The following is a 12,845-nucleotide window of genomic DNA, read 5'->3' as shown; positions in this document are numbered from 1 at the left end:
GGCCTTAAGGCAGTTAGAATGTTATCTTAACTTGAGGCCCTGTCCAAGAGAAAACCCTGTGTCAAAATCTGAATACTTTAACTTGTTCAGTTTTCTCATGAAAAAGAAATGCGGGAAAGTATGTGAAATGTAAAAAAGATATTATGTACTTTTAAATGAAATGTGAAATGTTTTTTAAAGTTAAAGTGCGTAACTTTTTCATATAAATGAATTTCTTCTATATTCAAGCCAGCACCAAACCTGTTAATTAAGCCTATCAGCTCCACAAAACTCTCTCTGTATTTCTCAGTATGGCAGCGTTTACAAACTGGTGTCACCCCCCAACACTGGCATTGGAGCTATGAAAAATCCAAGAAGAAGAGTCCAATAAATGTTTCAATTGTTGATTCAACTGCCAAGCAAAAACCTGGACGTACAGCAGAAGGTCTAAAATCCATTCGGATCACCAAAGGCTTACCTCAGCTTTTTTTCTGGAAACTAAATGAACTAACTCTATTGAATTGTGTTGCCACAAACTAACTGGCACCGAATGAACCGGGGAACCTGCTAATCCAGTATGGCTTAGCTCTGGCTGGTGTGTGGTATCTAGGAAAGATATAGTACGGTTAAGCTGCCATGCCTGCTGTGTAAGTTATGGTAGGGAACAGGGGCCCAAAGGTATTAACGCTCAAGAGACCCTCAAGACGGTTGATCCAACCCTGTTTCTATCCATAAAAGGATACAAAACATATGATTAAAGCATACAGGAATAATACGCATATCAATTTAGTGCCATACACAACACCACCTAAGACTCCTTACCACACATTACTACTGTATGGACTTAGTGAAGATTAATAAACCATTCAAGTCCAGAAATAAATCCCAGACTCTCCACATGACCAAAGGTCTCTCTGTATATCAAAGTCAAATTAAAAAATGTTACCTGGGAGATTCCCTGCTGTGATTTTGGGGGCAGGGGGGAGGTCAAATGGATATTGAGTGTTTAACCGGCGCTCGGAGGTTTTTGTGAAATATTCAGAAAGGCCAACACGCAAGATGGATGGCTCCTCGTGCCCCCCCTCTGGTGGCGTGGCAGGCGGTACGAAAGGGGAAAAGATAGAGAGGTTACAACCGGCAAGAATGTTAAACATTCAATGGCGCTCTGGGACTCTCTGAGACTTACAGCTCAATATAGATCTGTTGGATAGTGAGGGGAAAATAAGGGTAAGGGAGGGAGAGAAGAGGAGAAGAAGGACAGGGAGAGAGAGAGAGGGGGGGAGTAAAGGGCAAATATATTAGAAGCAACAAAACAAAGTTGAAGTGATTTACAAATTCAATCTCCTTTCCTTCTTACTTACCACCCTTAGAACAGAATGGGTGTTCCGGCATAACCCCGTTGAAACACTGCAGTACTTTCAAAGTCATCGAGGTTCCCTTTCTGCTCGAATACACATTGAAATTAAGAAAATATTGAAAATAAATATGCATGTAAAGGAGGTGGATGAGGAGGTTGATGGACCTTTTCTCAAGTTCGGCCCTTTAGTTTTTACATCATGTGAAATTGGTGACAGTGTGATTATGTTTACTGTGAACAGCACATGTTTAATCAGACAATGAAACACTAATGAGTCCTTCTTTGGTCACCCCATGAGTTGCAGTCATTGTGAAAACTGCAGTCTTCACAATCACATGCAACTGAAAAGCACCGCTGCCCTCCTGAGGATTGGTGTGTAACAGCATCAAAACTCAGTCAGGTTGGCAGCTGACACACACACACACATACACACACACACTGGAGATGGGAAAAGACTGTAGACATGAATGCATTTTTCAGATGCTTCAGACTTCTAAGAAGACACAAATGAATCTCTTCTGGATCTCTTTGAGCCTCCCGATTGTTAAAATGTGAGAGCTGAACCACTTTGACTCACTCATAGTCACTCACCGACTTTTCAGGGGCTCCTTCCCCTTCCAGTCAGACAGGGTTTGAAGTCACGGATGAGAGTTGACATCTGTCAGGCCTCAGATCTTATTGAAAAGCACTTTTGGTTTTTGGTTTCTGCTTGTTGCTTCATTGGAAAGTGTGTCTGCCCAGTGCTTTGTTGATTGGAGATCTACTTTTTACGGACAGTCTGTCTCTGGGATTTTTTGTTTTGTTTTTTGAACTACCAAGTTCAAGAACTTGGGCAATGTCGCCATCCTTTCAGCTTTTTGTCTTTGATGCGATGGCAGGCAGGGTATGAACTGTTGTGATGGCCAGGGCTGAATGACAGCCTACCACAACACTAAGAGAAATTAAAATGTAAGTCAGTCAAGAGAATGTATTAAAATGTATAATTGTTAAGTTTCTATCAACTTTTCAGAGATGAATGCGGGATTTATTATTACTGATTATGACCCACAATTAAATCAATCAAAAAGTGGATGTCAGGTTAAAGGTGCACTATGCCGTTTCAGTGGAGGAGGACTTGTTTACATTTGCAGTGATTGCAGTTAGTTTACAAAACATGTTTTCTCTACATGTAATTCTTAGTATTGAATAATTCTATCATCGTGAAATTATTTTGAGGCACCTGGAACCAAATGTAAGATTGGAATATGTTTGTAAACAACAACAGTGAAACATTTACTTTTCGGTTAGCTTTCTAACTATAAACAGTGTTCCAGGGATAACATTTTCCATAGGAAAGTTTGTTTATTCACTTATGAGAACAAACCTTAGAAAATGTTCACTTCTCTGACACACCCAAAGTTACCCAGTGCACCTTTAACTAAGCAACCTATGATATAACAAGCAGTTGTGGATATATACCTGACTGAACATTAACTACATTATTTTTAAGTTTGTGCTTTTAGTTCTTACAGTTTGTACTGTGATTGCCAGAAAATTCCCAGGGAAGAACCTAGGCATACAGTACGGCTACACCCATTAGGACACAGTTGCTATTGACTAGCATTTTTCATACAATAAGAGCCTCTTAGCTCACTCATCTGAAAGGCATCTGATCCTCAGCTAAAATGTGCTCGTCAGATGATGCATCCAGGTGTTTCAGCATCATACATCATTCTAACATCAGCTGCCACACGCCTATCCTCCCACATCGGCCCACATTTCAGTGCATTTCTTAAAATATCATGTCTCATTAATTTGTGTGACACCATGATAATAAAAGATCCAGGATAGCCATCAGCAGGGCTCCATCAATCCAAGATATGAAAATGTGATCAGAAATGTTCTCAATTTTCTCCTTTCTACAAGCAGAAAAAAAACTGTCAAGGAATGAATAATATAGCCTCAACCATTATATTGATAATGTAATACTTTACTTACTAATAATGCAAGGGATTTTCATCTCTTTTCTTTTTTACTGAAATCCATTTTGAAAGGTGTGAGCTACAGGATTAAGAACACGTAATTCATTAACTCGCTCATATTAAACCAACAGGAATCAAAAACTAGAATTTTGTTACATGTCACAGAGCCAGATTAAAAAAAAAAAAAAAAAAAAAAAGTTCAAGGTTTGAATCTAGCCTTCAGTGAGAACTCATAATGCACACAAATGAACACGGACAAGTTTTTTTGAAAAATATCAAATTTAATTTGGTTATAAAAGTCGTATTTTTTCCACATGCACACCCACACCTAATTATTCACCATAAATACTGTCCAATTAATTTTTTCTTTTCTTTTTTTTTAACTTTGATTCACAAAGCAAGCACATACGGTGGACTGATACAGCTGATTCCAAAAGGACACATATGGAGAATGTTTGACAATGTTTGTCTTTTACAAGGAGAGGGGAATCTCAGTGCACAAACCAAAGAGAGAAATAAAATTGAAAAAGGCTGTTGTAAAATGAAATAGAAACATTAAGAAAGTATCTACAAAGGGATCAAGTGTACAAAAAAGAGCTACAGCGTTTAGAGACACTACACCCATTCACGAGTGAATGATTTGGTATTGGGAAACTGTGTTTACAGTAATTCAACTGTGTGACAGAATGAATTAGATCATTTATACATGAGCATGATGAAAACTAGCTTTGGAGCAAAAAATTGTCAAATGTAAACCCGTCGAAAACTTCTCCTACATTCTACACATTTTGGCAAACCCTCTCTTGTCATTGCATTTAATCAATAATATTGATATGTAATGAGGAGGGTAACCCTGTTTCGCACAGTAAAGACATATCTGACTCAACCTCCAAAAAGAGCTTGACACAAGTTTTGACAAAACTACATGGAGATAAATGATTAAAGCTATGAGACACATCCTTTCAGTGAGAAACTGAGTTCTTGAGCACTTTGAGTCACATTAACAGAATTAACATAAAATGTTGGTACAGTATGCAGGCCCTGTCCTCTAAGTGATCACAGTTAATATTTGCTTTAACCATTAACATTATAATCCTGTATCATTAGGAAACGACTGTCCCCTCAAAAAAAAAAAAATAGAAGTAGGACAGAGGGTTTAGTTTAGTTTGTGTAGTGAGAAGAAACTTGCTGTCATTTAAAGGTGCTCCGAGGAACTTTCAGTTTGTTTTCATTCTTGCACCCCCTTTGGACAAAAGCGGTAGTGTTTTTACTCCCCCAGCTGTTCTTCCTGGGTGAACGTACCCCTGACAAAGGCATAAAGAAAAACTATATACAAATAGCATTCTTTGCACTGATGGTCTCGTTTAATGTTATGTAATTTATGATCATCAGAGGAAAATAGGACTGTTTCAGAAATATTTAAAAGTTCCTTGTAGCACCTTTAATTTCACTCATCACATTGAGCAGCGTCAGTTGCATGCTCTCACCCTGTGCAGCTAAAACTGTTTTGTGATTTTTTTTTAGTTTTTTTAAGCTTTTACGCTGACAGTGAATGAGAAAATGATTTTCATAAACAGTCAGTGTGGCAGGCCTGCAGGCCGGGAATTGAATTAAGTCGTTCATACAGATCTGATTAAATGTTTCTGGTGCAAATCTCCAAGTGGCACTATGCAAATGTAGCTTTGTGTTTGTTTCCGGGGACTCGAATAAATATATAAAACATTCAGTGAGTCAACAAACTAAATGGAGCAACAACACAATATTGGCACAACTGATCAGGGTCTGCGCTCTCCAGACTCAGGCTTTGGGTGCGTCTGCCTATTTCGTTAAATGTTAAAATTATCCAAGATCACAGGAATAAAGACACAATCTTTTTTCTGTACCAATTAATATAAGCTATGTATCATGTTAACCTAAAAAGTATTAACGATGCACTATGTAATTTTGGGTGTGTCATAGAAGTGAACTTTATTTAAGGTCTATTCTCATAACTTCATAAATTCTTCTATAAATCAAACTTTCTTCACGGGAAAATTGGACCCCTGGAACACTGTTAGAAATTAGATGATTACCTGAAGTAACTGTTTTACTGTTGTGTTTTACTGTTGTTGGTTACAGCATCAGGGCACACAGTTTTCTTTACAAACATATTCTTATCTTGTGTTTGGTTCCAGGTGCCTCAAAAATATTGTTGCCTTGATTTATTATTATTCAATACTAAGAATTAATTGCAGAGTATATATGTTGTGTAAACTAACTGCAGGCTCTGCAAATGTAAACAATTCCCCCTTCACTGAAACTGCATAGTGCACCTTTAAAATTAATGTAGAGCATAAATGTTATGTCTAAGTTAGCATTTCCCTATATAGACCTCATGTCAGATGAAAGCGAACCAGAGTAAACAATGCAGGCCTTGACATTTTTGACTTTGTCATTTCTGATGCTTTAACGTGGCTCTCTGGCGATGGAGGTAGCAGCACATCACAAGATCACAGGTCCAATGACGACATGGCCTCTCTTTCAGAAAACATCATTTAAAAAAAAAGAACACGAGTGAACGAGAAAAGTGAAAGGTGCAAAACATGAACGCATCACATACTGCCTTACATACACACACACACACACACACACACACACACAGGCACACAAAACGTCTTTTCACCAATCGTCAGACTAAACACCCACCTTTGTGCAATAGGAAGACAGACACAAAACATTTGTCTTGAACTAGGCGTTTCATGACAGTGTGACAGCAAACATTTCAGCTCTGATTTTTGCAAAATGACACAACAACACAAACAAATTGAAGTAAATCTACCTTTGATTCAAGCGAGGAATGTTGTGCTCATAATGTTTTCATAAAGGCCACTGGAGACAGCTGAGCTCGCCTGGTGTTTCTGACTTTAATGCCCTGTTGCCAATCTGCTATACTATTTGTACACACATTTCCTCACAGAAAACTCTACTAAATCACACAGGTATAAGTGAAAAAATTGTAAAGCTTCTTTTCTTCCCACCTATGCTACCACCCTCTCTATATGATATTGCACTGAATAAAGCCTTTGTGGTAGCAGCCAGCATTACTTCGCAGAATGCCTCAATAACAGTGTAGTCTATTTGAGATGTTCTTAGAGGTGTATGGTCTCTGTTTCCTTGTATTGTTGTTGTTGTTGTTTTTTGCTGAGAAAAGCCCGTTAAAAAATGTTGATGTAACCAAGGCTTTGTTCTCGGGAGCTACCCTGCTTCAAATAAAATCGTAAGGTTCCTTTGACTGATGATAAAAAAGAGGGAAAAATACATGTCATGAAAATCCTAGTTTTTAGTTTTTTTTTAGAGTCCTCCGTTGATTTAAGTTACATCACAGTAATATGTTTGTGTGTCTGCACTGCAGGTGACCTCTCTCTCTTTGATTTTGGCACTGCACTGTACATCATTTAGTCTTGTATTTGTATCCATCACCACCAGACACATAAAATAACTAGCAATGGTTATATATTCAAATAGGCTCCTCACTCATGTCCAGGAGACCAAAAGCTCACATCATCTCTGTCGTGTCATGTTTGTTCGGATCAGAGTTTGATTGTATCGGATGCAATATACAGAGCCCAGCAGCATGTTACAAGGTGTTGTACATGTACTGTATGCTTTTTTTTCTTCATTTATTCACTGGGGAGAGTCTCTTCAGGAGCTTCTTGCCCTTGGACAGTAGGCCCTTGTTCTTCTTCTTGTTTGACAGATCTTGGTTGTCCTGCTCATGCCTGGACTCTAGCTGGAGTCTGGGGCCCCTGGAAGGGCTGAGGGGCCTCATGGTGCCCGGCAGGAGAGGGCGAACGATGGGGGACGGCGCACGGACAGGCACGACGTCATGGTTGTTGTCTGTGGTTTCTGTGGTGACCTGAGGAGAGAAGGTGATGGGGGGAGGTATGGAGGTATGGAGGGGGGGGCGGTGAATTACAAGAGAAGCAACACTTTTTACTCACCGCAGAATAAGACCTCTAAATAGGCCTCCTCTGCTTGTCTGTTTGCATCACACACTGCTTCTAACACAGTGGTGGGAAGGGTTTTTCAAATGTTTTGTATGGAAAGAGTTGTGCAGCAAATACATTTTACATCAATAAAGACATTAACAATAGTTTCATATTCAGTCTAAGAGCTGTTTTTCAGACCTCAAATAACCCATGTTAGTCTATATTATATTGACAGTAGAGATGTGTTTTTTCACACACACACACACACACACACACACACACACACACACACACACACACACACACACACACACACACACACACACACACCTACACACACACATACACACACACACACACACACACACAGTACATATGTAGAGGAAACACTGAGTAGGAAGCCAAATGTAGAGCAAGACCACAGAGCCACACCACAGAGCCGGAGAAGTCCACCATCAGTTGGGCCAAGAAGGGAACATACGGTACAATAATATAGTACAACACCCAGGGACACAACTGTAGATACCAGGCTTCTGATCTAATGCAGCAGCTGGACACACATCAGTATGATGATAGTTTGTGTCTTGATATAAGGAAATGTTTGATATAAAGAGCTCCAAGGCGTGATATTAAATATTACAAACCTTTTTGACATTTCAAATTAAAAGTTATATTTGAAAAATGTGCTTCAGCAATTTGGTAATACTCAAACATGAAAAAAAGAAATTTCCTTGATGATATGTTGTCAAGGTAAAAACAAAAAGCATTACAACCTCCGACAAGTGCTTCCATAATAAAACGTAACAGTTAAAAGCCTGGGCTGGGACCACAAGCTGAGTGCATTAGAGCCGTTAGTTTGGTATCTCAAGTTGCCGACTTACTGTAACAAGGCAAACAGAGCCATTTATGGTGTGAAATGAACAATCTTCTTCTGTGTGTTTTGTATTGTATTGCCAAGCAGGTGAGGAAAAACAAAAAATAAATCAGTTGTGACAGCATAGTCACTTAAACCCACACCACTATGAAAACTGAAAACAACAACAACAACAACATCAACAACAGCAACACCACTGACACACATAAACACAAAGCGCAAAAAGAGAATGTTTTTAATATCGATTTTTTTTTCCTTTTATTTGTTCCATCGTAACAACACAGTATGGATGTATCAGTGCTGCGATTTAGTTTTTGTCTCTCGGGGCTCAGAGCAAACATGGCATATTCCACTGACAACAGGGCTGAAAAATAGATTTGATGTGTGTGCAATATACATAAAAGAAACAAAGCCTCTTCAAGGAAATACAGCAGTCGAGCCAAGAAAGGTATTATAAAATGTATCAAGTTTTGAAAAAAGGCATGCTTTTCTCTCTTTTTTTAAAGTTCTCAAATTATTGATCTCAGTGTCATTGGGTAGCAATTGTTATGTATTAATAAAGCACTTGTAATATTACACAGTAACCACAATTTGATTAATTTGTGTTTCAGTGCAAAGACGTACCAAATTATCTTGTTGTGTAAGGAATGAGTCGAGCCTTTTTCCAAGTCCTCTTTTTAACCAGTGCTACATGCAAGAATCACCCTGCAGAGCTCCAACAGTCTATCCTCTCTCTCTCGCTCTCTCTCTCTCTCTGTCCGTGTCAGGGCTTTGCTTCTTCATTTTTCTCTGAGACTCAGGAAAAGGTGTCAACACTGGATTTTTGTTTTGTCCCCTTTTTTTTCCGAAAAAGTTGAGGGAGGGGGGGGTAAGGGGGCGGGGTTTGTTAGGTATGTATAGAGTCACCACTGTCAACACATGGACAAAAACACACACAATGAACAGCACACAGACGGCAAAAAGTGGAGGAAGCGAGAAGACGGAAAATCAAGAAGAGAGAGGACGGAAGAGGAGGATGGATGAACACAAGGGGCCTTAGCGCTGAGAGCGGCGAGGATGGTGTACCCGTTTGCCCTCATTGGAGACGTTGGTGACGGGGCCGGTGGAGTTGGCAGCAGGGGCCCGGTTGGCAGGCTCCTCCTGGGGGTATTGGGAGGGAGTATCGGTCAGATACACCTCCACGTCATCAGGCACTTCTTCCAGGAAGTTAGAGGGAACCAGACCGCGGTGGCCGTTCATCTCGCCCTGTTGGAAAATTAAATGAGGGGAAAAGGGTGTGATATGTTTTTTTTTTTTTTTTACTTTTTATTTAGCAGTTTCCGAAGAACCACAAACAAACATATTAATTGTGCATAGAAGAAAAATTACAGTAGAGCAAAAACAAGACATATTTCAAGGAAAAAAGACAACAAAGAAAAAGTTTGCTTAACCCGTTTGCTTCAAATTGTACCGCTTATTACACGGCTACTAACTAAATTAATTAATTAATTGATTGAAGCAAAATATTGCAGTAGGCCTAACTGTTTTTAGACGTCTGTCAGCGGATTGTTATGGCAGGAAGTGATCAATCAGAACAATGTCAGTAGGTCAATAGCAGCGGGGAATTATCCTTAACAGCGGGTATTTTTGAAAAATAACGGCCTGATTGACCAATCAGAACACAGCATTTATCAGTGCTGTGTAATAATACTGTATAAATGCCATATAGTATATGCAGCATTTAGGATCTAATTGATTTTAATTCCATCAGGGCTGAATTGGTTTACTTACCATTAAATTAACCTCTTTGTTCTTCGAAAGAATAACATGTAAAACTAATTTAAACTGACACCCCCTAGACCTTTTTGTTCTGTTTAAAACATTTTAATCTGCAGATTCATCATCCCTCCCAAACTTCTAATTGGTTAAATTAAAGTTTGTTTGACACCAGCCACCCTGCCTGTAAGCCTCAATCTATGTGCAAACCATCTGTTATCTACATTTAACACATTGCTGTTAAACCCCAGCTGTACATTAAAGGAGTAGTTCCACATTTTAGGTTTGGCTTATTTTCTTTCTTGCTGAGAGTTAGATGAAGAGATTGATACCTCTCTGGTGTGTGTATGGTAAACATGGAGCCACGACCCGAAGCCATTTAGCTTAGCTTTATGTAAAGCCAACCCGCCACCAAACCAAAGAGTAAACAATGACATGATGTGGTTTCACGAGGGGGTTGGCGGGGCCACAATGTTTTACAGTTCAGTGTGTCACGTCAAAGCAACTACTCACATAATAGAATCCGTCTTCATCAATATCTCCAAACACCGCCATGATGTCACCGGCACAGAAGGTCAGCTCAGCCTATCAAGAGATAGAGATACAGAAAGGGGATATAGGGGAAGGTGGGGTGATTTGTGCATTTTGGAAGTTGCAAAACCCCTTGTTTCTAGAAAACCGTGGAAGAAATTGGAAATGTGACCACATATTTAAGAAGAGCCATCCATTTGACTCATCCTGTAAAGAAGGGAGACACAAGGAATAAGATATAAGCACATTTAAGCTAAAAAAACTGTGTTTTGCCTTTCAAAGTAAAATTTCCATGATCAAGGTTTTTTGATTATTGTGTCTGAACAATTATAGACACGTTTGAAAACATTTGACACATGTTTTAGTGCTTTGGTATGCTACACTTTGAGTCTATATAGTTAGCACAATGTCAACCCTAAATTGCTGCATCATGCCTATTATCCAAAATTCTGGGGATGGGGTGATTTGTGCGCAAGGGCCTGGGTGAGTTATAAGTAAGTAAGTAAGTAAAATGTATTTATAAAAGCACATTTATGACAGTTTGCACTGTCCAAAGTGCTGTACATAGTGCATTCAGTAGGTAAACAATGAAGGTAAAATAACAATAACCAAAATAAAAGACGTAAAGCCCATACATCCACATAAACACAGATAGTAGTGCAGAGGTAAGTAAGTAGTGCAGAGGTTAATGGGGAGGAAACACCAGGGTGTACATATGGGTTTTGAGCCTTGATTTAAAGGCAGAAATGTAGGGGGAATCACATTTGTCAGGTGGCAGTTGGTTCCACAAGCACGGAGCAACTAGTGCAAAGTACATTTCTGAGAGTTGTGCCAGTGGCATGGCTGTATACGCTGGTCACCAAAAGAAAGTGATAGTCTACAGTAGCTCAGGAGAGAGTGACATCTCAATTCCACTTAACGACACCACTGATGAGAGTTCAGATGGCCAGAAAGATGATGATGGTGACTTTGTCATTGTGACACAATGACGCACAAATCACCCCACTACGTGGGGTGATTTGTGCGACAAGACAACTTTTTTTCCGAAAGCTATATTTCTTAAACAGTTTATTCCAGATCCAAAGTTTTTATTGCCAGGGATGCACAACATCCTGAAATATATGTACATATTTGAGTTGGAGACATAACTGTCAAGGCCTCACTTTAAAATCACTTTGAGTAAAAAGTTGCACAAATCACCCCACCTTCCCCTACAAGGAATGTGATCCAAGTGAAGTCCACTATGTCTTATTGATCTGTTTAGCTGCAGCACTTCCTTGGATCTGGCAGTTATAAAATGTGCTTGTTCAAAAAGTAGCTTCTTATCAGTAAAGTGATACCTCCGTATCCACATTAGGGGAGCTCTCTCTGGGGTCGTAGTCGTACAAAGCCACCATCCTCCTGGAGGCCTGGTCTCGACGGAGGCCTCTTCTGTTCTGCTCTGGAAGCGATAACACAAGGGCGTTTTTTTAAAGGAGAAAGTATTTCAACTGGTGCAGTTCCATGAGTGTGTTTTTAACCCACAAGATCGTAGTACCTAATCTGTCCACAGGGGTGCTGAGCGGCAGGAAGCCCTGTTTCATGAGTTGGTCCAAGGTCTCCTCGTCCTCCGCCCGTATCTCTGACACCATGTTGCAGGGGATCAGCCCCATCCGGCCCCTCACCTCTGCTCTGTAGAAGCCATCCGTGTCTTTATCACCGTACACCTGAGAGAGAGCGAGAGACAGAGACAGAGACAGAGAGAGAGAGAGAAAAAAAGATGTTTGAGCTTTAAAAGTTATATAGTACGTATGTGATGGTGTCTGGAGGTCGCTCTAGCAACATCTCTACAAATGACAAAGGTCCTGTGATGCCAGTGATTAACATGTTTTTCATGTGCAATGTTATTTTTAACATGACCATGACCATTTTAGAGCAATTTGTACAAATGTGTTATTATTTTTATATTTAATTTGACCACAGTTTATTTTCCTTTCTTTTTCTTTTTACTTTTTCGTTCCTTTTTGAATTTGCGGGCAACTGGTCAGATTGTGGAAAATGTAGGGGAGAACGGGGTTGGTAGGCACACCTTTTACTCTAGTTGCTCATCGCCAAAACATATTTCAATAGTCATTCCTACATTAAATTGAAGCTTAAGGTGTTGGCTTAAAATGTGTATCCTCTAATTTTCCAACTTACTGTAATAAAGAAGTAATTAACCATAAAAGGGACCCTGACACATTGTGACAACCAACCCCATCATGGGGGTTGTTTGTCAAAATGTCATCTTAATTGGCAAAATCTTGTAATTTTACTGTCAAGTTGACAAATAGGCCTACATAACGTAATGCATCTTAACACAAAATGAGCAAGGAAGACAAACAGGAAACTCATATTAAGACCAGCCTATGTAACAACATAAAGAACAAAACAAATAGGTC

At 39.5% G+C, this 12,845-nt stretch overlaps 1 protein-coding gene across 1 annotated transcript in view; it reads right to left on the bottom strand.

The window, feature by feature from the left end:
- Window positions 1–6,952: 6,952 nt before the first annotated feature.
- The window catches only part of rimbp2a (RIMS binding protein 2a), a gene marked incomplete at both ends in the record, with an annotated part of 68,432 nt that continues 62,539 nt past the window's right edge, over window positions 6,953–12,845 (bottom strand). The window contains 5 exons of the mRNA XM_080046626.1: window positions 6,953–7,192; window positions 9,205–9,384; window positions 10,408–10,479; window positions 11,766–11,866; window positions 11,963–12,131. Coding sequence (XP_079902752.1) covers window positions 6,953–7,192; window positions 9,205–9,384; window positions 10,408–10,479; window positions 11,766–11,866; window positions 11,963–12,131 — 762 coding nt within the window. The remainder of the gene's footprint in view (window positions 7,193–9,204; window positions 9,385–10,407; window positions 10,480–11,765; window positions 11,867–11,962; window positions 12,132–12,845) is intronic.

This window comes from Ammodytes marinus, assembly GCF_949987685.1.
Source record: "Ammodytes marinus genome assembly, chromosome: 18".
NCBI lineage: Eukaryota > Metazoa > Chordata > Actinopteri > Uranoscopiformes > Ammodytidae > Ammodytes > Ammodytes marinus.
This window is presented reverse-complemented; position numbering and strand designations above follow the sequence as displayed.